We start from the raw sequence: 27876 nt of genomic DNA, 5'->3' as shown, positions 1-27876 counted from the left end.
TTGGGTTATATTAAACACATATGTTTTAACATATGTTCATTTTTTTAATTTTAAAAATATAAATAATTTATAAATTTTATTATAAATATTTTTTATTTATTTTGTAGATATTTTCTTATCAAAGATACTTAATTGATTAATTTAAAAGAAAATTTATATGGATGAAACAATTAAATATAACAAACACTACAAGAAAATGCTTAATTAGTAACCATTTTTAGTGATCAAAAGTTGTTAGTCACTACAGTGACAAATTTAGATACTAATTTAAAAAATAAAAAATTATTCGTTACTAAATTAGTCACTATTATAAATAAAAATTTATAATTGGTCACTAAATTGATCATTAATTAAGTAGAAACCAATATAGAAACTAAGTCATTTTGGTAGCCAAAATCTAAGTAGTTAATATTTAGTGACCAATTTTCTTTGGTAGTCAAAACCATGGTAGCTAATTTTAAAGACCAATTTAGTGACCAATTATAATTTTTTTATTCATAATAGTGACTAGTTAATAACTGATAAGTTTTTACTTTGTAAATCGGTATCAAAATTGGTCACTATGGTGACTAACAACTTTTGATCACTGAAATTGGTTACTAATGAAACATTTTCTTGTAGTGAAAGCGATTATTGGTAAAATGGTAAAACAATTATTTTAATTTTAAAAAAATAGTTATTTATTAAAGGGTAAAATTAAGAACAAATAAATTGAGATAATTGTTGTTTTACCTATTAAAATAATAACAAATTAAATATTTATATTTAAAATATATCAATTAAATAATACAATAACATAATTTATTTTATTTTAATAAATTAATAGAATATCGGATTGCTTATCTTTTTTTTTTTTCTGTTAAACTGCAGATTGATAAATTATATACTAATTATATACAAGAGGTCTTAGGAATGTGTTAACCTATATTCAAAAAAACTATCAAAACTTATATAGTTATAACCTAAATAGTCAACCCCTTTACGGACATATTTTCTTTTTGGCACATATAGTAAAGGTTAAAATATCCTTTTCATCTCAATTTTCGTTAAGTTTTGTTAAGTTTTATCAAATCAATTATAATTTTGTTTTTATGTTCAAATATGTCTCAATTTTGTGAATTTTGTTCAATTTGGTCCTTTTTTGCTAACATCATTTAAATTATTAACGGTAACGAAGAGTGACTGTCACGTGTCACTTCATAATTTCTTTGATTTATTTTTTAATCTTTTTTAAATTTTGTAATTTTTTTCTTAATTTTTTAAATGTCTACGTGGCAACCAGAAGTGTACCATGTCATGTGTCACTTTGTGATTTTTTTGATATTTTATTTTAATTCTTTTAAATGTCCACATGTCAACACAACAATATGTCACATGTCTGAATTAATGTTTTATATTCAATTTAGTCCCTATATTTTTTTTTTTTCAATTTAGTCTTAATTTTGTTTTTACCTTGAAGCAACTTTGTCTCTCTCCAGATTGAGACCAAATTTAATTTTTATATTAAAATTCACACTTTTATTAAACATTTTTGTTTAAGGTTACAATTAATTTAAAATTATAACAAAAATTTGAAGGATAAAAGACTAATTTTAAAATTTTAGATCAATGATGTTAATATTCATCATTGCAATTTTTGTTGTAATTTTAAACAAAAAATATTTAATAAAAATGTGAATTTTTGCAAAAACATCATTATAACTTTTATATAAATATTAAATTTGGACACAACTTCAAGGAAGACAAAATTATTCAATTTTAAACAAAATTGAGACTTAATTGAACAAAAAATAACAAATATAGGGACTAAACTGAATATAAAACATTGATTCTAACACTTGACACGTTGTTGAGTTGAAACATGGACAATTAAAAAAATTAAAAAATTAAAAAATTAAAAAATATCAAAAAATAGATATGAAAAAAAGTCAAAAACACTCTGAAGTGATATGTAGCGGACATTGTTCATTGTCTTTAATGATTTAAATGATATTAACAAAAAAATCAAATTCAATAAAAATAACAAAAATTAAGACTTATTTAAATATAAAAACAAAATTATAACTGATTCGATAAAATTCGTCGAAAATCGAAAAAAAAAATGATTCTAACCTATAATAAACTATTCATCACTTGGCACATATAATAACCTAAATGGTCAAGCCCTTTACTGGACACCCGTTACCTTGTAAAAGTAAAAAGTAGGAAAGAAATATAAATTTGAACCGGCGAGATTAATCATGCAAATAAGGATAAGATGAAAAAAAGTATTAAATCAATTAATAAATAAGGTATTTAATACGCATTAAACATCTCTTTCAAAATGAATAGAAACCGTGTCTCATGCACACAAAACATTAAATTTTCCTTTTAAATCATTAAATCTGTTCTTCAAACAATTATTTTCTCTTGAAATCATTAATTATCTCCTCCGTTTTAACATTTGAAGCGAACAAAATGAGAAGCCATTGACATATCCCGCAGAGTGAGTGTTGGTTGGAAAAATTGGAAGATGGCGATGGAGGAGGTGACAGAAGAGCGTAGCAGCAGTTCCGAATCCGTGACAGAGACAGTGTTGGGGTCTCACACGTTCGAAATAAAGGGCTACTCTTTGACAAAGGGAATGGGCATTGGAAAATGCGTTGCGAGCAACAAGTTCAGCATTGGAGGGTACGAGTGGGGGATGCAGTTCTACCCAGATGGCAAATACTCCAAAGATAACTCCACTTATGTTTCTCTCTTCATCACACTCTTCTCCAACGCCACTGATGTTTCCACCTTTTATGAAATCAACTTGCTCGATCAGAGACCAAAACGGAAGCGCCATGCTGCTACCCACTACGATCACTCCTTCCAATGCGGTCCCTGCGTTTTCAAAAGCCGTGGCAGCATGTGGTTCGTTTCTCCCTTCTTTCTCTTTCATTTTTTTTCATTCTAACCAAACATCCCATAGCAAGTAGAACAACAATTAGTCAACAATTGGTTCAGCGTGAATCGATTCTCGGATGTAGACCACCACCGATTAGTTGCTTCTTATTCAACGTGAATCTTTTATTCTTTAATTGATTTTGAAAATCAAACACACACTAATTCTCTAGTTTTGTGTTAAAATAATCAATTCTAACTACATAATCTTGATTTTTCAGTGTAGACCTAACAATCAGTTACGTGAATCTTTTATTCTTTACTTAGATTTTGAAAATGAAATACACACCGATTCTATGATTCTGTGTTAAAAAATCAATTTTAACTACATCATATTGACGGATAACCAAACATACACTAAATCCAACAAACAATAAATTTTACTATAATAAATTTTAACTTATAATTTTGATATCATGTTAAAAAATTGACTTAAAATCTAATTCAACCCTACATATATTTTGTAATTGATTTTATCTCTAATTGATGTATATTTTGTGAAATTGATTTTATCTCTAATTGATGTGAGACTTATTTTCGTTAACCGTTTTACAAATTCAGAAGATAAAAAAGCGTTATACATTTTATTGTCAGCCAAAAGCATGTTATTTGTATCAACTAACCATATATCAAAAGTTAAAATCTGAGACAAAAAAATTAGCATGTTAATCAGACCTTGTGATTTTCTGAATGTGATATGGAGTTAACTGTTTTATCTGTTTTCGATGGAGTGCATTTTGGATTGTGAATAATGATGCAGTGGTTTTGTTTTGTGTGTTAGGGGTTATAACCGGTTTTGCAATCGGAAAGATCTTGAAGCTGCAACTTTTCTGAAGAATGACTGCTTGAAGATAAGGTGCACTATTGGTGTTGTGGTGACAGCGTGCAGTGATTCTTCAAAGTTAAAAACAATACAAGTTCCTGAGTCTGATATGGGAGAACAGTTCGGAGTGCTGTTAGATTCTGGGGCCTTTTCTGATATTACTTTCTCAGTTCGAGGACAAAAGTTTCATGCTCATAAGCTTGTATTGGCTACTCGCTCAAAACTGTTTCTAACTGAGATTGTTAATGGAACGGAGAAGAATGAAGATGGTGAAATAGTTGTTAATGACATTGAACCTAAGGTTTTCAAGGTAACAACAACACATTGGTTAAAAATGCTCACTTTTTCTTTATGTTTTTGAAACATTTTGTTTTCTTATTAGCTAGGTTACTTTCAATGTGTCATGCAGCCAGGACCTCCATTTGTTTGGATAAAAAAAAATCATTATTTAAGGTTTCAAAAACAATGTTTTAGCAATTCTATTGATAAAAATTGTTGGAAGAAAATATTCATTTTCAATCTAGAGTTAATATATTCACTTTTAGATTTTTTTTTTCTCTTTTATTAAATTATTCACTTTTACTAATAAATAAAACTAGTACACCTTTAAAAATATATTAAACTACATACAAAGATTATATTTTTTTTTCCAAATACATACATCATTTATAGTTGGAATAGGTTTTTTCAAACTAAAATTATTTAAATCATATCTAAAATTAACTATGTATATACTACAAGATATATGGGATATGAGTTAACCAATATTGTCTATCTAGAGTAAAATATTAATTAGAATTTTTGAATTATATATAAAACTCTAATAAATAATTCTCCAGCTTAAAACATTTAAAAATGAAAAAAAAATATATTAATATACATTAACAATTTTTATATTAATTTTCATTGAAGTCTCCAAAATTTCTAGATATACCTGATATACAGAATCATTTGCTTGGTTATCTAACGTTTCTTTGTTACATATTGTCGAACAGGCTTTGCTTCATTTTATTTACAGAGACTCTCTAATACCAGATAAAGAGCTTTATAAGTCACGTCCATCACTGTATTCTTCGTTATCTGAAACATTTCCTGTAAAGTTGTTAGCAGCTGCAATAAAGTTTGATTTATCAAGACTTAAGCTGATGTGTGAATATGTACTTTGCAATAATATATCCATAAATTCTGTTGTCTATATTTTACTTCTCGCTGATCGTAATCATGCAGCTGAATTAAAGTTCGCGTGTCTAAAATTTGCTGCTCAAAACCTTACTGGTGAGTTTTCCTACTAAACTCTGCATTATACAGTTCATAAACAGCTACTTTTTTGGTTGTGCTATAATTTAATTATTTTTTGTCTGGACATTGATATTTTGATTACTAAATTTTGACAACTTTTTCTTATAACATAATATGTCATTTTTTAAGTGATTTTGAAATATTAAGAATTAGAAAATGAAGAAATGAAAAACTATTTAAAAGATGCCACTTAAGATTGTAAAAGAAAGTTGTCAAAATTTAGTAGTCAAAAAATCATTTTCTTTTTTGTCTGTATTATTAGTGACTTTACAACACTTTTGTATAATATAGTTGAATCCAGATTCTCTATTGTGTGTTTTTGATGTTATATTCTATTGAACATTAAAAATATATTATGTTGGTATAGTAAAAAATAGTAAAAGAAACTAACAGAAAATAGAAATTCATGACGGTTGATACTCATGGTTTGTTTCATTATTATGACTGTTGCAGCTGTCATGCAATCTGACGGCTTCAAATATCTTACTCAAAATTATCCATTGATGCAAGCCGAACTGCTGAAAACTGTGGTAGAATGCATGGAACCATATATTGGAGAACAAAAACATGAATCTGTGAAGAGCCAATCCTCAGATAATGGTCATTGAGGGGACATGAATGTAAGACAACCAACTTAGGAAAATTAGTCCAAGGATGATATTGGATGTGAAAGTTTGATATATTATCAAATTTGTTTTATATTCTTATGTTCTTTTTTAGGTTCGGTCTTGGTTGTTTATCAAAGCAACTTTAATTATGATATCCCTAACTTAGTTAAGATCCAAGCATTATCGACTTATATATTTTTATTTTTCCAACATATGTGAGCAATGATTTTGTTTTTGTGTTGACATCAATTATGGTTATTTGATGAGACCATGGGAGATGTAATCCATGGAAAATATGACGTCCAAAACTAAAGAAAAAATAGATTTGATTGAAAACTAAAAATAAAATTTAAAATACATCTATAAATTCATAAATATTAAAAAATTATTTTCATGCGAAATTATACCATTCAATTGTAATTCTCTTTTTGAACTTAACGACTTTTGTCAATTTTATTTGACTTTATTTATCTAATATTATTCATTTATTCAAGTCTAATAATCTATTTTATTCAAATTTATTTATCTAGTATTATTCACTTACTCAAGTCTAATTAATAATACTTCAAACATTCTTTAAAATCTCTTTGAATAGGTCGAATGATTTTTATTTGCTTAAAGGTACATGAAAAAAGTTTAGAGTTTGAATATTTGATGCAATTGATGATAACTTTTGATGTTATATTTGTATATGTAAATTATAATATATATATATATATATATATATATATATATATATATATATATATATATATATTAAAAATGTTGTAAGTTGTTTCTTTATGTTTATCTAACAGAGATAAAGAAAACAATTTATTTGGAAAAAAATAGTTTGTTTGAAATCTTTACTTCTATTTTAATAAATTAAAATATACTTAATTTTTTATAATGTTCTTTTAAGTTTTTTGAATTTGAAATGAAAAATATTTTAAAAATTTGAATTTATTATTTTACTTGAAGCTTTAAACATTGAAATTTCATATTATTTTAAAGGATTAAGTCGCTTAAATTTAACACTTTAATTATTTTAATAAACTAAAATATATTTTAATGGATTAAAATATTTAGACAAGACATTCCATTAAACTTAGAGTTATATATGCAACTTATTTAGAGCAATCTTTATATTATAAATTTGAAAAAGCTTTATAACTTTTCCAAAACTTTGAGATAAGTTTTGTTAGCGAAGAAACACTTGTTGGAATTATTATATTGATTTAATGGCATCATAATATTGAGCAAATAAAATTGAGATCACATTTTTTTTAATATTTTAAGTTTAAACTAAAATAACATATAGGTTCAAAAAGAGATCAATAGAGCATGAGACTTTTTAGTCAAAGTATTATAATGTTTAACAATAAATCATCTAAAGAGCAAGAACAACATAATGTTTTTATATTGATTTATCCTAACATTTTGGACTATGTACAATTCTTCTTTAAGGAACTCTCAAAGGGTTCTACGATCAACCATTCAACAAAATGCACAAGATACTCTTCACAACACAAGTACATAGGTCACTACTATATCCTTTTTTTATATTCCCATGAGATTAAGAACTTCAAATATTTTTTCCATCACTTCTTACTACAACCAAAACGAAGGTTGAATACAAAGGAATAACTTTTGTAGAGAGAATTCACAACATGGACTTCTTACAAGGGTGTTACTTCACTGGAAGAAAGATACTATAAATTACACTTACTCTTGATGTTTCTTCTACTATGGTGCTTTTAACCTTTATTTCTTTTTTCTTTTGCTCACAGGACCTAAGGTTAAAACAAATTAGTGATATGTAACAACTTAGTAATGTTAGATATGAAATGGTGATTTAAACCAAGAAGGGGGGTTAAATTGGTTGTTTAAAACTTTTTCAAAAGCTTAAAACCCCTTTTGATTGAATCGAATAGACCACAAAATATGAATGCAAAAGTTGCAGACTAGTACACTTTCAATCGGTCAAAAAATAAAACAATATACTAATTTGTTCTTTAGCCTATGAATCAATTGATTAAAATTTCAAATCAATTGACTAAAATTCTAAGAATTTATGCATAATGCAGAATTCACAGATTTAACTCAAACAAAAAACTTTTACACACAAGACTTGTTCCAATCAATATTTCTAACAAGTATGCAACATCATATTACACAGAAACGTATTAAAGCTCAACAAAGAATGAATTACTTGGTTTTCTCGAGTTTTTAAAGTGAGTGAGATGAAAAGAAGAAAATGACACAGTTGTTTTTATACTGGTTCACTCAATCATAGAGCTACATCTATTTTACTAGGACAACCTGAGTCTGGTTTCCACTATATTCAAAATTTTTACAAATCACACACCAAGATTACACTTTTGAACAAAGAAATACATAATATTTTTTACTCACGCAAAAATCTAACCTAACACCCTGCAAGAATCACACCAGGTAAACAACCAAAAGCACAAGAACTACAAAATCTGATGGTAGCTCTCCCTAGCCAACCATACACTAGTTCTTCAAGCTAATCCCAAGCCAAAATGTCTCCAAGATCTTCAATCAACACCTTGAAGCTATGAGAGAAAGAGAGAGAGTTTTCCAGTGATGAATGACAACTTTTTGCGCTCAAAAACTCAAGAATCGTGTCTTTGCTTTCGAAAACATAACTTATATAGTTTGGTTTAAGTGAAATCAATCAGTTGAATTTTTTGTACAATCAGTTGATTTCAGTTGACTTAAGTGAAATCAGTCGATTGAAAAATAATTCAACTGATTGAATACATTCATACCAGAAATTATATATAGCAAGTCTTTTAACATGTTAAAACTCATTTTAACTGATTAAAAAGGACACACTAAGACTAACAAGACATATAACCTATGTCATGTAGTCCACCAACATGATATAACATGTAATCATTACATTTAACACATCAATTACATTTTAATACAATTGAAACATAATCTTCAAGCAAATATTCATCAATCTTCATCAACCACATATGATCTTCATGCACTTGACTTTATCAAATCTTTGCTTCAAGCTTGTTTTTGCCAACAACTACAACATCGACAACATAATTCCAACTATACATTTCTATTTATGGTGTCATTATATCGTTAGTTGAGCAAATGATGTCATCGATATAGTAGAAGAAAATAAAAAAGGATTTATCTCATTCTCTTATCATTATAATTTTTCTTTGTATGTTAGGTCAATCATGTAAACCTTAGATTCATGTGATTACGTAACAAGAGTATATACAAATATAAAAGAGAACAAGAAAATGATAAAACTAAAACTAAATTAAGTTACAAATGTTGCATAATACATGTATTTGTCGAATAAAAAGAAAAATATTTTGCGAAAAAGAAAAAATATTGCAAATAAATATCAATGTATAATAAGAAAAATTGGATTTTAAAAAATAATAAAAATTAGTATTCAAAAATTGGTTAAGAAATATAAGCAAAATGAAATTTGTTCGTTTATTAGTTTAATTGAGTTATATAAAATGATATCAAAACAAAACAAAAACTAAAATTAAACACAAAAGAAATTATATGATATTGAACAAATAATCACATTTGCTAAGAAGTGAATTTTAAGTCTAATTCAATCTTACAAAACTGGTTTATCAAGTAAGGTATGCAACCACTTATATACTGTAAATTAATATACATCAAGCAAAGAAAACATTTTCTTGTAAGTCCTTGTGCTTCATTACAGGCCTTCATACTTATTTTGTCTTTAGACGACAAACTCAAATGTGCCTTTGTTAGTGGTCTTCTGGTTAAGATTATTTCCAAAATTCATTCCTCCATGTCCATACTGTTGAATAACTAGCACAGACGAGCGTCAACCAAAATTGCTTGACATCAAAATGTTCCCTATAGCTATAAGTTCTAAGCACTCACACCACTTTAACAAATTTGAGAAGACCTTAGAGTTCCTACAATTCCCTTGACCAACTATGTAAATATCACAACCAATTTTTTCTATCTCATTGAAGACTACAAGAATATCTCCACCATTATGAACATCAATCTCTAAGCAGGACATTGAATCATTATTGTTAACTGCGGTAAGTCTGAATGTGTTTATATATACTCTTCATCTAACTCTTCATCTAACCCTTGTGCTTCATTGTGAACTAATGTATCTACTTCTGCCATTTCACCCAATAGAAGAATTTGAACCACTAATAGTTGTGTTCCTAAACTTCTTGCCATCCTCCATGCAATGGCTAAGGCCTCACGATGATCAGGGGGCCTAACAAAGACCACACGAATATGATGGTTCATTTTGGGAACTAACCCAAAATCACGATTAACAAATATTCCCACATAGTAGGAAGCACCTTACATTACATTTTGATTTATATCTTTGTACACAATATTGGTGACTTCTAGACTACCTTCTAAACTTAATTGTTTGTGAAATGGAAGAAGAATTAAGCTTGCGTGTTTCTCTTCTGCTGAGTGGTATATGTCCTCATGAATAATTGTATATGCTGACACCACATTTAAGGTCTCAACTCTAACAACATTAAATGCCTCTCTAAGTGTATCAAATGTGTTGTGAATGCTTTCTAACTTTTCCTGTGACCTGCTCAAGTTTTGTTCTCTGACTTGGCTCTTATGCTTCCTTATATGTGCAATAACTAGAGTAGCAACACATCTAGTAAATTCAATAAGGTACAAGGCAAAAATATGCACAGGGGAAACTCTCATGGCATTAAAACATTCAATTATGCTAATCATGCTTGCAGCTTGACGAGTATTGTGAACACATGCTATAAATCAGACCTCTACATCAACTCTTAGTTTTTGTATAATCTTTAGCTTGTTTCGTTCAAATCTATGCTTGGTTTGTAGATGACATTGATGACGGGAGACACAACTATGGTCACCAGAAGAACAACAGAAGTTATAACGGCATAGGTAGGTACAAAAAATATCTGCAATAACACATCACAAGAACTTATAGATTAGACTACGATTATATATCTAAGAAACTAAAACAATTAAATACAACGTTTTAAATAGATCAATATCGTTCTACTCCAAATAATATTCAACATTATTAATATCATGGCGCCTTTATTATTCAAAATCAAGCTTAAGGTCAGCACAGAGTAACTGTTGCACAATTTCACCTCGAATAAACTTGTACTTATTATTTACGGGTCCTCATTATTTGTTTATATTTTATCTTTATTTATTATCTTTATATTATTTAACTTATTGTACAGGGGTCATACGTTGATAAGCCTTTCGTACTTTCAATTTGTAGGACTTATGTATAAGGATAAGAATTTGATCAAAGTAGTTTGTTTATTGATTCATGATCGTCTACTTTTGACATAGATGTCTAGTGTTTCTTGGAGATTGGTCTCCACTTTTATATTTATAATCAGTTGATATTTAAAAGAAATAGGAATGTAAAGAGTATAATATTTTGATTACAGAATAGGCATGTTAGAAGTATAATATGTTCGCTATGAAATAAGGATTCTGCATGTTTAGGGAAATGTTTCATGATACATATATTGTTCTGATCACATATCCTTATACATTTTTTAATGTAGCTCATTCAAAATAGTTAATATTTAAGTTACAAAAGCTACTCCGGAAGAATATCACTAGACGGTAAAATGTTATGTAATATGATGTACGGATACAATAAATGTATTAGATACGATAAATGTATTAGATACGATATGTATATAATACATCGATATGTTTATTTTAAAAATCATATAATATGATATATGATAAATACGTGATATAAGAATATTGAAAAATATACAATAATTCTTAAAAATATATTAAATATATGATTGTTATTCTGTAAGTTCAAATTAAAATCATATATAATAAAATTGTCAACATAAAAAATAGGGTTAAATATGTTTTTGATCCTTCAAGTTTCAGTGAAATTTGAAATTAGTCTCTCTGCGAAACTTTAGACAAATTTAGTCATTCATCTTTAAAAATGCGTGGATTTAATTCTTTTAACCAAATTTTGTTAAGTTTATCTGACGTTTCAAGCGCATTTCATGTTTCTCTTGAATATTAGCTCAAATATTATCATAAATCATGTTTGAAACGTCACATAAAGTTAACAAAATTTAGTTAAAAAGACTAAATTCACGTATTTTCAAAGATGAAGAACTAATGGTCTAAAGTTTCAAAGAGGACTAATTACAAATTTTATTGAAACTTAAGGGATCAAAAACATATTTAACCCTAAAAAATAAATTGTCATCATAAAAATATCATTACAAGAAAACTCTTAAATAATGACCAATTTTAGTAACCAAAAATATGTTATTAGAGACCAATTTAAATTAGAGATCAATTATTTTGTAGTCAAAACCTTAATAGCTAATATTAGTGACTAATTTAAAAACCAATTATTTTGGTAACCATGGTAGATAATGTTATTGACCTATTTAAAAATTAATTCATAATAAAAATTATTTTAATTATCAATTTAGAGACCACTTATAATCTTTTGGAACTATTTTAGTTGTCAATAATTTTTAGTTTTTAAACTGGTATATAAATTGGTCACTAAAAGTAACTAATTATTTGTTATTACTAAAATTGATCACTATTCAAAGATTTTATTGCAATGTAATACAACTTTATAAATTTAGATACTTTATTAATAAGTATCAATAGAATATCCTAAAATACCGACTACGAATATGTGTCAAACATAAATACTTGACCTAAATTGAAATTTACATAATTTATGCATAACCTTGTGATGGGTTTAAAAATATTGAAAATAGTAAAAGCAAAACAAAAAAACAATTTGAATTAATCTAATTTAAAATTGTTTATTTTTTAAAATAATTTCATTTAAATAAAATAATTCCAATTTATTAAAGTTAAATTTCTTTTATTTAAATAAAATATTTCAATTATCATCAAATATTAAAAATTATTTAAATATCAAATAATTATTAATAATTTAAAAATATCAACATTAATAATATCTTAAATTTATTTTAATTTGTATTATTTGTTATCAAAGTTCAACAAGATTTTTTCAATCGATATTAACAAAAAAAAGTTATCAACATCAGCTAAAATTACTTCAGTTAATATCAACAATTATTTATATACATTGATCAGAACTATGTTTACAATCAAATAATGACTAAATTAATGTTAGGACAAGTTTGTTTCTGCTCACATTCTTTGTTACGACACTAGAATAAATAACTTTATCCTGAAAACATATGAAGTATTACATTAGGCTCATAGAGAATTGTTTCGACTTACTAGACATCTATAGATTTTTGCACCAACTAGAGTTACCATAGAAAACTACTTTCACAGGTAGGAATCTTTGAGTGCGAGTTTACACTGATTTTGTAAACAAGACACTTTGCAGCAACCGATTTTCAAATCATTTGGAACTATTGATCTAAAAGCTCAATTTTTAGATCATGGACGAAAAATGTAAACTAGTACTGTGACAAACATTATACAAATTTATAAATTACCTGTCAGATACCTTAACAGTCAAATTGGAGTTCTACACAGGCGGTGTGAAGTATTATTATCAAGGACATGAGGACATCAGTGGTAGTAACCCTCTCTGCTTGCTCTCAATAACTCAAAAAAGACTAATTGATATTGCATACATAAACTCATCGCTTGCTATTCTCATCCCCTAGGTATTCATTTTTGCCAAAAGAAACGGCAGAAACAAAGATTTGAAATATGGGAGAAACTGTAAGAAAAGGAACCTGACAAAAGGCTAACGTTGGAATTCTACATCCGTGTCCCCCACTGCTGCCAAGAATCAACTAATAAAAACATAATGAATCATACATGCTAGCTATAAAATGCTTCAGTGCAGCAGCGTTAGCCCCAAAGATACAAAAGGCAGTTACTTAGATTTCTTTTGTATTTCAGAAACTCTTTGGCCCATAATTTTACAAACAGCTTCATCTTTTGGCTGAAGAAGTTTTAAAGCAGGGTGAACTTTGAGATCTCCCATTACTATTTTCTGGCCCACATCCAACTCACTTAAATCCACGTCAATATATGGGGGAATAATGTCAGCAGGGCACAAGTACTTAACGGTCCTTTTCACGGTATTCAAAGAAGCACCTGCCAAATTTGTAAAGTGATTAAAATATTCAACAAAGTAAAACATCATACACGCAACACAACAACGAACTAAACAAAATGTTTTGACAAGTAGGTGTCAAGCAATAAGGAAAAAATGTCGAATAATGAATCACGAACCATTCGCTTTGCATAAACAAATCTTACATTTGAATCATTTGAGCGAACTGATGTTCTACCATTCTAATAATAACTATCAACATCAGGCACTTTGATAAGACAATAGACTAAGTCAACTCTCATTTTTCAAATCTACAAGTTAAACAAGTATCCTGCGAGTCTCCAAATCATATTCTGAGCCGGTCTTTCCAGTATTTCTTCAAAAAAATTTAATAAATACTCATAAATTACAATTTCCCGGAGGATCCAAATTGTTCTTGATCTGAGTGAGTAAACATTTATCCAAGTATACAACAGTTGACTACAACTTACAAGGCAGAAACAGCATATTATTAAGAAAACAACTCAATTGAATTATAATAAAGGAGAACAAGAACAGAAAAAAATAAAAAAATAAAAACAGACGCATAATTAGACGATCTAGTAGTATACTCATAAACTTGCTCAAGATGAATTCAAGATCACTCGGACTACAAACAATACATGATAAAATATCAAATGCCCATATATAAGCAACTATCAGTCAGATTAAAATAGCACACACTACAAATAATAAAATTATGTAAAAAAGCATCCAGTTTACCCTACGCAGACATTATAAAGGATAAGCTTCAAAAACAGGCTTGTTATAGGAGGTTATTCTTCATAAAGAGCACTAAATCAATAAAAGTAGGGTTACATGATACCTAATCAACTAGTAGGCATTGCTTTAATGGTTACAATAACAAAAACAGCCTCTCCATTCAGACCTTACAATCGTAGGAGCCTCTTACACTTACTTGACCATAATAAAACTAAGCCTTAAGACATATTTATTTACCAATACCAACTACCATAAGCAAAAAGATTATCCATGTTCCACAGCACTTAGCCACACTTTTGGTATACATGCCACATGAAGAGACATCAGAACTCAAAATTATAACGAAAAAAGTCTATCACATTCACCACTTAGCATGAAGCCTACTACAATTAAATTCAAAATATCCAATGCTACAGATTTTCCAGCCAAATAGATAGAGTTTGGCCATGATAATTAGGTTTACAAATAAACTATGAAACTTTACCATCAACTCAAGCTTCTCTCCTGGCCTAAAAAATTTATGATACAGTATAGACAATTCAAGCAGAATAATTTACAATACAATAAAAAAGTTGATAAAATTATTAAGAGGCGATTCAAACTGTATGTGAAAATCATAAAGTTCCCCATATTTTGGTAAAGTTTTCTGTAAGCAGTTATGAAAAGCAAAAGTAAGATAAAATAAATTCAAGTTTTTCTCTAAGATAAAATCAACTTATGCAGGTCACGAGAAGTGAGATGGAAAAAACTTCAACTAATAGGAGAATCTAAATTAATTTTACGTTTTTAATTAATACCACAAAAAATTATCCACATAGAGCTAACCTTTCTTGAGTCCAGGCGATACATCATCTCCTCTGAAGACGAGAGGAACATCAACTTTCAACAAGGCGTGCGACGGAGCCCTTATAAAGGTCACATTCAACGGCGCGTCTGTGCCAGCTTTCAAATGAATCTGCGAAATTCTCAAATGTTCAATACAAACCATAATCAAATTTAACGCCACTCATTGTATGAGGAAATTCACAATCATAAATTCAGAAGTAGAGGATCAGTTATCAAATAAAAACGATGAATATAATACAATTAGAGAGAGAGAGAGAGAGAACATTGCGAGGCAAGACGCGAACGCTCTCAACGACGTCATCAGAGTCGAACTGCGTGCGGACTTCTAGGTGAAAGAGGCGGGAGAGGAAGAAGGACCGGCCGAGGTGGTTGACGAGTTTTCTGATCTGGTCGGTGCGGACGGAGATGAGGCGTTTGTTTCCGCCGTGCTGGCCATCTTCCTGCTCGAAGATAATGCTCGGCACGCGCCCGACGCGTCGCTCCTTCGCCGAAATGTTCTTCCCGGAGTCCGCGCGGGGAACGGCGAAGATCGTCTCATCGTGCTTGGGATCCGGGCGAGGAAAGCCGTCGAGGTACGTGAGCGGCTCCGGCAGGTGGAGGACGGCAGCGGCCGCGGATTGGGAGAAGTGGCGGCGGTGCGGGGAAAGTTTGGTGAAGATGTGGCGGGGTAGATACATAGTTTGGAGTGAAGGAATAAAGGGTTTAGAAGGGTTTTGTTTTGGGTTGTGACGCGAAGTGGCTGCGGTGCCTCTCTTGGTGATTCACTCACTAGCTAGCACCTGAACCAAATGTGGTGCTCCTCGCGTGACATACACGTGATCTCAAATCTAATACTAACCATTTTTTTTTCTTAAATATACTTGTAAAACAAAATATAGTCCAACTTAATTAATGACCGTTAATTTACTCAGAAAAAAATAAAAATAAATGATAGATTAGATTTGGTTACTTGCAGGACTAGCATAAGATTATTTTGTTTTCAAAATGAATCTCAAAATATGAAAACTGGCACCCTAATATTTGAATCATGTAAGATTTAATTTCTAACATGATAGCATGAGTTTATAATCTTACATGTCATTTAAAATTATGTTAACTTTTAAAAAATAATGATTAATGCTATAAATTAGTTTCTATTAAATGTCTGTTCGTGAAAACAAGTTTAAAAAGTACATTTCGCTTTGCATTTATACAACTTTTCACCATGCATAAAATATGAATGCACAACTTCAAATTCAAAAGTTAAACTTATAATTAACTTTTCTGTGGATAAACAATACATGATATATATTTTTTTTTTCCATCTTTAGTTTTAAACATAAATTTCTGTAAATCAATTATGTACATTTTCATTGTAATTGTTTTCATCTTTTTAGTCTTAAAACATACGTTCCACATTCCTTAAAAGTTATATATTTTTCTTATGTTATTTAAATTTACATAAATTTAATGTGTGATTACAGAATATTTACTGGGATTAGAAAATTAAATACACTGTACTACTTCGTAACTCGTCAATTATAAATATTCCAAGCATAAAGTTAGTAATGTGAAAAAAAATTGTGAACATTATACCATATCAATACCAGTCTATTAAAAGTCTAAAACTATCCAAGAATTCATTTACCAGTACATTTTACTTAAGTATATTGAATTTCTTTATAAAATAAGAACTTGCTTATGACTTTTTGATTGTGACGTTTACTATAAATAGGAAAGGGGAAATATAAAATTTGTTCAAGTACTTAACACATTACACATTGCAAACTACTACAAACTCAGAATAAAAAGCACATTACAATGAACTAAGAATTAAAAAAACATTACAACAAAAATAACATAAGAAAAACAATAAAATAATGGCAAAAAAAATAATAAGCAATGACAGTAAATTTAGTAAGATTGCCCAGGCTTTGCAGTTTGAAAAATCCAGGCAAACTGATAAAACTATCTACGGTGTTGCGCTGGTCAGCAAAGAACCCTAAATTCCTACCTAGATCAACTATTGTCATTGCTCCCTAACTCCCTATTTCTGCTGGTTAGTACATTATAATCCATTCTCCAGTCACTGCCAGTTAAAAAGTCGAAATCCACTACCACTTCCTACATCCGTTGAATCCGATTCACTTCCCATTGTCTCGTCTGAGCTCTCACTTGGAAGGACTTTGATCCTGTCTGCATGTTCAACAATCCAATCAGTGAATTCGGGAGAGGCAGCCCATTCTGCTAGAGCCTGCTTAGTGGATTCTCTTGTGAACTCATCCCACTCTTGCTTTGTGAACTTCTTTCTGTTCCGGGTCTTGTGAAAGGTTGAATAATAATCCCGCCCCGTATGAATCCCAGGAGATTGTGATGAAATCCCAGAAGATGGTGTTACAACGCCTGCAGTAGACAATGAATCAAATAACATATTCACACCATTTTTGTTCTAACCAAAATATATATCCAGACACTCAGGTCTTTGAATAATAGTACCCACCAAAATTCATAATAAAAATTTGCCAAAAAAAAGTACACAAAAATTATAAGCAAGCAAAGTATGTTCGTTCTTTTGGAATTTAGACTGAGGGCCAATTTGAAAACACAACTCAATGCTGAAAATGGAAATAAATAATCCAGCACTGACTTATTTTGTGGTATTTGTTTAAATCATTCCAAAAAAGAAATAACTGAATGTGAAAAAGAAAAAGGAAATTTCCAACATATAACTTAAAGATCATCTTCACAAACAACTAAGTGCAAGAAATTTCCAAAATATTCGGAAGTAGATAAAAAAAATTCAAAAGATTGGACAATATGTAGCAATCACACATACAAGAAGACTGCAACAAGAAACAATACCTCTCACGGGAGAGTCAGTCCATGCCAAACTTCTAGGGCTATCCCACATTTTTCTTTTAGGGCTACTCCAAAGTTTTCCTTTAGGGGTTGACTTGCTAAGGAATTCTGCACGACCTCGTCTTCCTTTCACCCGTTGCAGGGAATAGTCATCATATCCTGAAGTTTCATACCTACATGAAATCGTAAAAGCATACATAGAAGTGAAAAGCTTGAAAGCTTTCAACTTGTTATCAATGACAGGAAAAAAAGATGCAAGTAAAATAAGTCCAGTATATGTTGATAGATCCCACTTTCTCCTTGTTCCTTTTGTTGGTTCAATAGACACTAATGAATCTTGAATCTAAGACCTCTACAATGTTCAACCTTTTAATCAGTGATCATTTCCAACAAGATGATTAAATTCTATTAAATTCTTCAAAAGCAAAATATAAAAAAATGCATGAAAACATCCAAAATGCCTTATTAACAAATGGTCAGAATTGTGACAATCCTCTAATCTAATGTTCCTCGGACAAAACTACCATGACCAATCAAAAGCAGAACATACAAAAACTCCCTTGCTTTTTGAAAGTGAAAGGCGAATCATGCAAATATGGCCAACATGTCCAGCAGACAATATTCTACATCAATAAAAAAAAATAAAGCAGAAAGAGAAGTCATACTTACCATCCATGAAGCCATTTTGTGGCAGAAAAAAGTTTGCAAACAATTCCGCAAGAGATCAAAGCTCCAATAGATAGAAGAGGATCAAGAGTGCTCTGAAAGAGAAATGAAAATTAGAATAAACAGGGAAATGAACATTATCCGTCAGAGTATGTGGCCAACCAAAATGGTGAAATATCACACTACAAGAGGGTTTTAATTAAAAATAAGTTAAATTTTAACACAGATAAATATAACCATCTCATCGCAATCTGAAGTAGTCATGCATTCAACAGAATTTAGTGTGCAAATCAGGTGAAAGCAGTGGCATTGTTTCCAAAATATGCCACAAACACAAAAGTTAACAATCTATATATAGTCTACACTATTTTTATTTTAAAACTTATCATTGCAGAAATTTTAAAATTAATGATAAATATTCTCTCTCTCTGTATGTGTGTGTGTGTGTGTGTATATATATATATATATATGAGAGTGTGTATGTGTGTGTGTGCATTATGTGTAACTTATTTTCACTGTTCGGTTGTCAAAATACTCATTAACTACTATATTTCCTTTACTTTTAAATCCAAAAGAAGCAGACCATTTTGCAGTTTATATTATATATTCAATTTTCTTATATTTTATCTGTTTTTACTTAAAATATTTTGAAACTTTAACTGTATTCTACCTGAATGAACATATAAAATTATTCCAAAAGTCAAATATTGTATCTTTTATTGATTTGTTAAGCTTAATTTATGTTGTAAATTTAGAGTATACCAAACTATGACTCCTTTAAAAGCTATTTTCAAAGATAAAAAGCAAAAATTAGAATACTTGATGCAAACCTGTATTCTACCTGAATGAACATATAAAACTATTCCAGAAGCCAAATATTGTATATCTTATTCATTTGCCAAGCTTAATATATGCTGTAAATTTAAAGTATACCAAACTATGACTCCTTTAAAATATATTTTAAAATATTAAAAGCAAAAATGATAATACTTGATGCAGACCTGTAAAATGAAAGTGGTTCCAATAATGCGCATTGCCCATTTCACAAACTGAGCAACCCCAGCATCCACACTACCATCTTCTTTTGAAATTACAAACCTCCTAACAATCCAGTAGCCTAAAGCAGCTCCAGCTAATATGATGCCCAGTATTACAAAAATAGCAACCTGAAAAGCATCAAGGGAAATTAGTTAACGAGAAAATTGAAGATGTTTGATAAACAGGCAATCACTAAAATTATGACCAACATTTGATAATACATGTCCAACAGACAAGCAAACCCGGCTAGCATTCCATAAATCATTAAAAACTATGCCGCCAAAAAGGGGAAGAGAGTGTGTGAAAAGGGATAGGTAAAGAGGAAGTGAGTAACTACAGATCAGGGACTAACCATTAATGTTTGAAGATGTTTGATAAACATGCAATCACTAAAAATATGGCCAACAGTTGATAATATATGTCCAACAGACAAGCAAAGCTGGCTAGCATTCCATAAATCATTAAATATTATGCCGCCAAATGGGGGAGAGAGTGTGTGAAAAGGGAGAGGTAAAGGGGAAGTGAGTAACTACAGATCAGGGACTAACCATTAGTGTTTGGTGATTGATGGTTCGCACACCAGGGCAACAAGGATATATAAAAATGATTATATAGTCTCAGAAAACCAAATTACTATACTGGAAAAGACAAAGCCATTGCCACCTCTTTAGTAGCTATTTTCTGTTGACCAAAAGCTTTTTTAGCTAAGCGAAAGAGAAATAAAAATGTACCAAAAGTTATTCTAAATGGACAAAAAAGATAGCACAACATATTGTAAAGATCAGAAACAAAGTCTGGAAATATTTAAAAGAATTATTCAATGAAAGTGAAAACATAATGTTTCAAATGAGTTCCAAAATGTTAGCTTATCATTCATTAGAAATATACGTGTAGGTATGAGAAAAAAAATGTAACAAAAAGGATCAGAAATAAAGACTACAAAGTAGTGGTTAGTTTTCAAGATGTATTGTCTAATGCACCGATTTATATAAAGTAGAAATGGACTAGTATACTTACTGGATTGTACATCTCTTCACTCATCCCAAGACTCTGAAAAATAGAATTTAAGATCAAAGAGAATTGGTGCAAAAGGAATGATCCAGCTCCAACCTGAACAACACAGGTAATAATGTCAAGACCAATAATTTTGCCATGAAACATGAAAATCTGCAAGTGAACAATGGTCAGAAATAAAATCAAACTCACCACTGATCCGTAGATGGTAAGGTAAAAGATATTTTTCCTTCCAGTCGGCATTAATTTCATGCCCTACATTATAATAAGAAATTAGTTAAAAACATGTCAAACAATCGAGGAAAATTTGGAAGCATAAAATGGAATTCAAATATGATACGAGAGTAATTTATATAATTAGATACCTGAAAAAGAAGGATAATAATGACAAGAAAGATCCCTATAGCCATCGAAGTGCTATAATAAAACGGAACCCAACTGCTAACAATTGGAGCCAACAACAGCAGTATCAATCCCACTGCAAGACAAACCAGGCGCCATTGCTGAAAATCTGCAACATATTTTAAAAACATACAAAAATTAGCACCAAAAGTATAACAAAAAAATCACAAAGAGAAGACACAACAAAAGAACAATCCCCCTATCCCCACCTGCCCAAGTTTTTAAGGTGGAACAAACTAACCTTCTTCAAGAGCAACCGTAACCGAATCCAATATTTCTCCATTGATCTTCACATCAACATATCTAGTTTCAAATGGTGACATAACAGCATTCCAGACCCCTTTCTGTACACTCCTCCACTCATCTTTCTCACATTGACACCACCCAAGCGTATTATTCCTGAACATAGTAAATTAGAAATGGGAACCTCCATAGATTAGCTGAAACAATAATACCGACAGTGTACGTGCCAAACGTGCACTTGAGCGAAGTAGATACAGCGACAACAAAAAAAAAAAAAAAAAAAAAAAAAAAAAACAAGGTATAATTGCATTTTCCTCCCCTATTCACGATCTCATGAATTTCGCCTCCCCATTTTTTTGTGTATTTAATCCTCCAAGTATTCTAATAATTCAATTGTGATTGACCTATAACACGACATCCAATAATTAAAGAAATATTGATACATGACACGACACTAGTTTGCACTGTCACGACAAAGATATTGTGTACCAAATTAGAGTACCAGGATAAATGATGGGACGAAATTCGCAAAATTGACGAAGTATAGGATAGAAAATACAATCAAGCAGCCAATAAATAAATAAACAATCCTCAACTCCATTTTTTGTTCTTACCTGTGAAAACAAACCTGAATTTTGCCATGCAACTTTTCCGGAATCGAAGCGGAGGGAGCCAAAGTAACATGAAACGAATTAGCAAAGCTCCCAAGTTTCACTCTCGAGAGGCCGGAAACTCGAACACGCTCGCATCGCAAAGCGTCTTTAGCACCTCGAGAACCCGAAAGCACGGAAGGTGAAAACTCCAAAACCGGCTTTTCAACATCCACACCTGCAGTAATGACAACCAGTAAGAACCGGCATTTGGAAAAGGAAGCTAAGAATTCAAAAAACGAAGGTTTTGCAGTGGAATTTGAAAGGGACCGAAGAAACCCTAGGAAGTATCACTGTGTTTATGAAAATGGTGTTTGAGAGAGGGTGGTTCTGACCTTTGAGTGTGAGAGGGTTATTGTGGGGATCCGAGAGTGAAGAAGAGAAGAAGAAAAAGAAAAAGAAAAGAAGAAAACAGAGGGAAGAGTGGAAAGATCCCATAGATATGTGATTGGAGCCTCTGAAGCAAGACGCTCCGCACCGCGCTCTTTGCTATTCGATTTCTGCTTCCTCTGCTGTTAAGTCACAAGACATGGTTTCATAGATTTGGGTCTCGTTCATTCTGCTTATATATCAAATACATTAAGATATACTAGTGTAAACACAGGCGCTATCGCGCCTGTGTGTATTTTTTAAATATGAATGATATTATATTAGTAGATGATAATAGTATAATGTTATTAAGTTAATATATAAAATAAATGTATATTTATTAAAAATAAAATGAAATAAATAGAGAGAATAATTGTTGATGAATAAAAAAAAGATAAACAATTTTATAAAAAATAGATAAAAATAATTATTAATTTTAAAAAATTAATAAATAATAATATTGTAAAGGGTATATTTGGTATTATGAAATGTGGACACAAAAGAGAGAATCCTCTTTATATATTGTTATAGATATTAATTAGTATCTTATGAGACAATGATGGTTATGTGTGATTTATAATTTTTATTAAATATTACGAATATAAATTATTAAATTTGTTAAACTATAAATTTTATTTTTAAATACTGAAATCAGTCGAATTAATTACTTTTATTAACACCTAAGAATAAATTATATATATATATATATATATATATATATTAATTAGAGAAAAGAATTGATTTTTTACAGCGTTGCGTTGTTTTGAGGCAACAATGGTTTTTGCTTACGCGGGGACTGATTTTGGAAATGCGTAGAGGATACGTAACGTTGAGGTACTATACAGCTACAAACATTCAAAATTATACTCATTGCACAGAAAATTACTATCTCCTTTCTTTGTAAGCTATTTTTATGAAAATTAAGAAATATAATAAATTTATTTAATTGTAGTAAAATATTTATAATTTTTTATATCATATAATATGTACCTATGAATTGAAGATCGGATAATAGCATGAATCATATAAAAAATTAAAATTGATTTAAACAATTAAAACAAGAAGAAAATTCTTTGAAAATGTGACCTTTTGGTAGAAAGAGTCAATAATAAAATTACTGGAGAGCTGTGCTACTTTGGAGTGATGAAGGGACGTCATATTAATAAGGTGTAATTATTTAAAGTTTAAGTATATTTTTAATTCATGTAAATATGACAGTCTATTTTTAATTATTATAAAAATTATTTAAATTTAAATATATTTTTAATTCATGTAGATATGACGATCAATCTTTAAATATTATAAAAATTATTTAAAGTTTAAATCTAGTTTTAGTTCATTAAAATAGTATTCATATTATTTATAGTTAGTTTAACATTAACAATGAAATATATTATTTAATGTAATTAAAGTAAATAAAACAGTAATATTGATTCAGACAAGTGGTATATTTATACTTTTTTAGTGTGCAGTTTGAATATTGGTGATTTTACTTTGCTTATGGGATAAAACATTTTGGAGGGAAATAGAGACATTGCGTGGCCGGGAGATTTTTTACGGTATAAAATTATTAAAACTAAAATGTCTCCATCAAAAAGAAGCTTCCAAAAAACATTTTTAACTTATAAGACTTTTTTTCTTTAAATATTTGAAATAATTTTAAAAAATAAAATATATATATATATATATATATATATAATAATTCTATATTAATTTACTTCAACCATCAATGGTTCATCTAATTCTTCTAAACTTACAAATTCTACCAAAAATATTTTTTAGGTATAATTACTGATTTGGTATCTCAACTTTTTGATTAAGTTCAATTTGATATTCAATAGTACCCTAATTATCTAAAGAGATTCAATTTGGTCATCTCCGTTAAGTTGGAGTTAACATCGTGTCCGTATAGGACACGTGTCAAGTTATGAAATTTTTATTTTTTTTATTTTATTTTTTTTATTATTTAAAAAAAATAAAAAATTTTAAAAACTGCCACGTGTCAGTTTATCATCGTGCCACGTGACAGCTTACAATCATGATACGTGGCAGTGGTAATAGTTGTTTTCAATTTAGTACCCCAATTTAAATTTTTAGTTCAATTTAATACTCAAATTTTTTAAAATGTTCCAATTTCGTCCGTTCCAATTTAAAACAAATTAGTAACTAAGTTTAATTATAACTTATATATACATGTTAAAATAATTGTTTTGAATTTACATATCAAATCACTAAACTTAAATATTCAAATTATTTTATTTTTTACAAGTGTAAAAAATTTCATGTGTAAAAAATTACAAAGGTTAAAATGTAAAAAATGAAATAATTTAAGTATTTAGGTGGTAATAGTTGTTTTCAATTTAGTATCCCAATTTAAATTTTTTGTTCAATTTAGTACTCCAATTTTTTAAAATGTTCCAATTTCGTCCGTTCAAATTTAAAACAAATTAGTAACTAAGTTTAATTATAACTTATATATACATGTTAAAAAAGTTGTTTTGAATTTATATATCAAATCACTACACTTAAATATCCAAATTATTTTATTTTTTACAAGTATAAAAAAGAATTGTGTAAAAAATTTCATGTGTAAAAAATTACAAAGGTTGAAATGTAAAAAATAAAATAATTTAAGTATTTAGGTGAAATGATTTGATGTATATATTAGAAAAAGTTATTGTAACATGTTTATATAAGTTGTAATTAAGCTTATTTACTAATTTGGTCTCAAATTGGAGATGACGAAATTTGATCATTTTAAAAAATTTGGTTATTAAATTGAACTAAAAATTTAAATTGGGGTACTAAATTGGAAACAACTATTACAATTGTCACATGTCATGATTGTAAGCTGCCACGTGACACGATGATAAACTGACACATGGCAGTTTTTAATTTTTTTGAAAAAAAAAATTTAAAAAAAAAATTAAAAAGTAATTTTTTAAAAAAAAATTAAAAAAAATTAAAAAATTAATGGCTTGACACGTGTTATGTACGATCACGATGTTTGCTTCAACTTAACAGAGAGGACCAAATTAAATCTCTTTAGATTATTGGGGTACTAAATTGAACAAACTAAAAGTATGGGTACCAAATTGAACTTAACCAAAAAGTTGGGGTACCAAATCAATAATTATACCTATTTTTTACTTAATTATCTTTTTGAAGTCATTTTAGTAAAATCTCAAGTATTTTCTTAATTGTTTTTTTCAAGTAACTATCTTATGTATTTATTTGAGAAGGTTATTTAGACGTTGTATTTATTCTAAGATTTTACAAACTACAATATCTTAGATAGATTTTAAAAAATGCGGAGAGGTTTTACTCGGTGGATGTAACATCTCATTTAAAAGTCCAAACCATCCAACAAAATATTTCATATCTGATAGTTTACATCATAAAACTTAAACATATAAATACCATATTACAGTCATTCCACAAAGTCAAATAAACTGAAATACAATTTTATATACAAAATTGCCTAAGAGTTTTCAAAAGAAGTCATAATTCTTATATAAATTATCTAGATACAACTACTCTACAACATCTCTTCTACCTTCTTGCATTGAACCAACAGTAGAATCTTCAACTACTCACATCAATCAAGTGAACATAGCAAAAGAGAAAGAGACACCAAAACAACAAATACAAAAGAATGGTAAGCTAATGAATTTTTAAAGAATTAACTCAATTCATAATGTAACAACATAAATCATACCCAAACAATTAGTTATTTACATGCAACTATATAAAACTAAGACTCAATTTATCCATATACATGCACTGAGGTTGGATTCAGATAGTTGTGCACTTGTAGTGGCATCTCATACTCTGCAGAGCAACAAATAAAGAGTAAAACTCTACCACACACAAGGTTAGTTTGTTAACACCTTTGGTCAAGAAAAAAACCCTAGACTAGGACCTTCTACTCTTCTCACCACATACCTCATTCCTCTCTATTTGAGAATTTGAATGGTTATTAGAGCATTGGGATAATTGTCAAGACAATCCTCACTTCAATACATACAGTACGACAGTTCGTAACTAATTCTTCTTGAATTAGTATTAATACATCTAATTCTCATATAAAATACTAAACAATCACACAGAATTGCAAAACTTCTCAATTTAAAATCAACCAAAATTCAAAATAGGTATCCATACACTCGCTCAACAAACATATCATCTTGTTGGGCGAAGAGTACATTTTTGCTTAGCGACAGGTTGCTCGCCCAACGAGTATGTCACTAGAGATCCAGAGGAAAATTATTCAATTTAATCGCCTAGCAAGTAAATGCTTGCCCAACGACCTCCAAACTAGAGAATCCCTAACGTGAAATTCGCCCAGCGAGCAAATGGTCACCCAGTGAATTTTGAATCAGTGACTTCCTTATGTGAAGCTCGTCCAACGAGTAAAGACTCGCCTAGTGGGTCTGCATAATTCTACAAAATTTGAATTTTGCAAAATTTTACATTCCTAAAGCATTTCTAAACTTTCCTCATAAACTTCACAGATACCCAACATACATCACACTCAAATTTATACCAGACATCCATACCATATAACTCCAATTGCAATACAAGATTTCAACATTTTCAAACAACTTCATTCTAACATCCACAACTTTCACACATCACAAACAATACCACATCTCATATACCTCAATCAATCACAAAATAATCACACAATCTGCAGTTCTAACAGGTTCATGAATTAAGACATAGAAATTAGCTTCTCTTACCTGTGATACTACATAGACAAATCAAATAGAGTATCAAATCCCTTCACAACCTAACAGAGTCCTCAACTCAACCTAGAAACAACAAGAACATTATCAAAGCACATCATTAAAACCATTTATCAATGGAAAAACATGAAGGAAGCTCAAAGAACACATGCAGTTTGAAATTCTCTACATACATAAAAATCTAAACTAAATCAGAGAAAAGAGCCAAAAATCAATTTACTCTGCTTGAGAAATTGATCGGGCAGAAACAGAGAGCTCGCCTCAGGGATCCCTAGTTGTCTATGATCGTCAAATAGAGGAACACAAACGTGAGATTTTTAGAGGAAAGACAGAGAGTATTGAAGGAACGATTTCTAGAAATATTAAGTGTTTATAACTAATGAAACCCGTTTTTAGATTTTCTATTTATACTTAAGAAATTTAATAACAAATTAATCGAATTTCATTATTTTTAAACACTTATCCATTTTAAACTACCATTTCGTAGGTTCTAATAGTGTGTGAGTTGATGTAATTTTTAAAATACTTTTCTAATTAATATATCTTATCTTTGTGTTTCGATATA

At 29.4% G+C, this 27876-nt stretch overlaps 3 protein-coding genes and 1 pseudogene across 3 annotated transcripts; 1 reads left to right on the top strand and 3 right to left on the bottom strand.

Annotated features, from left to right (window-relative positions):
- The first annotated feature begins 2462 nt into the window (after positions 1-2462).
- On the top strand, positions 2463-5861 carry LOC114165184 (BTB/POZ and MATH domain-containing protein 4-like). The gene is made up of 4 exons (XM_028049850.2): positions 2463-2895; positions 3707-4058; positions 4744-5023; positions 5501-5861. The coding sequence occupies exons 1-4, from the start codon at positions 2513-2515 to the stop codon at positions 5653-5655; spliced, it is 1170 nt and encodes a 389-aa protein (XP_027905651.1). The 5' UTR covers positions 2463-2512; the 3' UTR covers positions 5656-5861.
- A 3530-nt stretch (positions 5862-9391) lies between these two features.
- LOC146888850 (cation/H(+) antiporter 15-like) lies at positions 9392-11120 on the bottom strand (annotated as a pseudogene).
- Positions 11121-13131: 2011 nt separating this feature from the next.
- On the bottom strand, positions 13132-16117 carry LOC114192327 (Ribosomal protein L25/Gln-tRNA synthetase, anti-codon-binding domain-containing protein). Its single transcript, XM_028082055.2, has 3 exons — positions 15607-16117; positions 15323-15452; positions 13132-13776 (listed from the first exon to the last, which is right to left on the bottom strand). The coding sequence occupies exons 1-3, from the start codon at positions 16018-16020 to the stop codon at positions 13553-13555; spliced, it is 768 nt and encodes a 255-aa protein (XP_027937856.1). The 5' UTR covers positions 16021-16117; the 3' UTR covers positions 13132-13552.
- Positions 16118-17178: 1061 nt separating this feature from the next.
- Positions 17179-22744, bottom strand: LOC114162821 (guanosine-3',5'-bis (diphosphate) 3'-pyrophosphohydrolase, putative (DUF2215)). Its single transcript, XM_028046803.2, has 10 exons — positions 22530-22744; positions 22159-22372; positions 21543-21700; positions 21265-21410; positions 21092-21154; positions 20903-20995; positions 19849-20013; positions 18851-18942; positions 18185-18354; positions 17179-17725 (listed from the first exon to the last, which is right to left on the bottom strand). The coding sequence occupies exons 1-10, from the start codon at positions 22630-22632 to the stop codon at positions 17409-17411; spliced, it is 1521 nt and encodes a 506-aa protein (XP_027902604.1). The 5' UTR covers positions 22633-22744; the 3' UTR covers positions 17179-17408.
- Positions 22745-27876: the final 5132 nt, after the last annotated feature.

Source organism: Vigna unguiculata, chromosome 1 (assembly GCF_037176805.1).
Source record: "Vigna unguiculata cultivar grain cowpea cultivar isolate G323 ecotype 2 chromosome 1, ASM3717680v1, whole genome shotgun sequence".
Lineage (NCBI taxonomy): Eukaryota > Viridiplantae > Streptophyta > Magnoliopsida > Fabales > Fabaceae > Vigna > Vigna unguiculata.
The sequence above is the reverse complement of the archived record's forward strand: the minus strand, read 5'-3'. Positions and strand labels throughout refer to the sequence as shown.

Excerpts from the sequence above, each read along its gene's own strand:
- LOC114165184 (XM_028049850.2), top strand. The coding sequence starts at position 2,513 with ATGGCGATGGAGGAGGTGACAGAAGAGCGTAGCAGCAGTTCCGAATCC. Across the intron at positions 2,896-3,706 it reads AAAAGCCGTGGCAGCATGTG|GGGTTATAACCGGTTTTGCA; the intron begins GTTCGTTTCTCC and ends TTTGTGTGTTAG. Across the intron at positions 5,024-5,500 it reads TGCTGCTCAAAACCTTACTG|CTGTCATGCAATCTGACGGC; the intron begins GTGAGTTTTCCT and ends TGACTGTTGCAG.
- LOC114192327 (XM_028082055.2), bottom strand. The coding sequence starts at position 16,020 with ATGTATCTACCCCGCCACATCTTCACCAAACTTTCCCCGCACCGCCGC. Across the intron at positions 15,453-15,606 it reads TTCGCGTCTTGCCTCGCAAT|ATTCATTTGAAAGCTGGCAC; the intron begins GTTCTCTCTCTC and ends AGAATTTCGCAG. Across the intron at positions 13,777-15,322 it reads ATCGCCTGGACTCAAGAAAG|GTGCTTCTTTGAATACCGTG; the intron begins GTTAGCTCTATG and ends CAAATTTGGCAG.
- LOC114162821 (XM_028046803.2), bottom strand. The coding sequence starts at position 22,632 with ATGGGATCTTTCCACTCTTCCCTCTGTTTTCTTCTTTTCTTTTTCTTT. Across the intron at positions 21,411-21,542 it reads TACGGTTGCTCTTGAAGAAG|ATTTTCAGCAATGGCGCCTG; the intron begins GTTAGTTTGTTC and ends AATATGTTGCAG. Across the intron at positions 18,355-18,850 it reads ACAAAATGGCTTCATGGATG|GTATGAAACTTCAGGATATG; the intron begins GTAAGTATGACT and ends GATTTCATGTAG.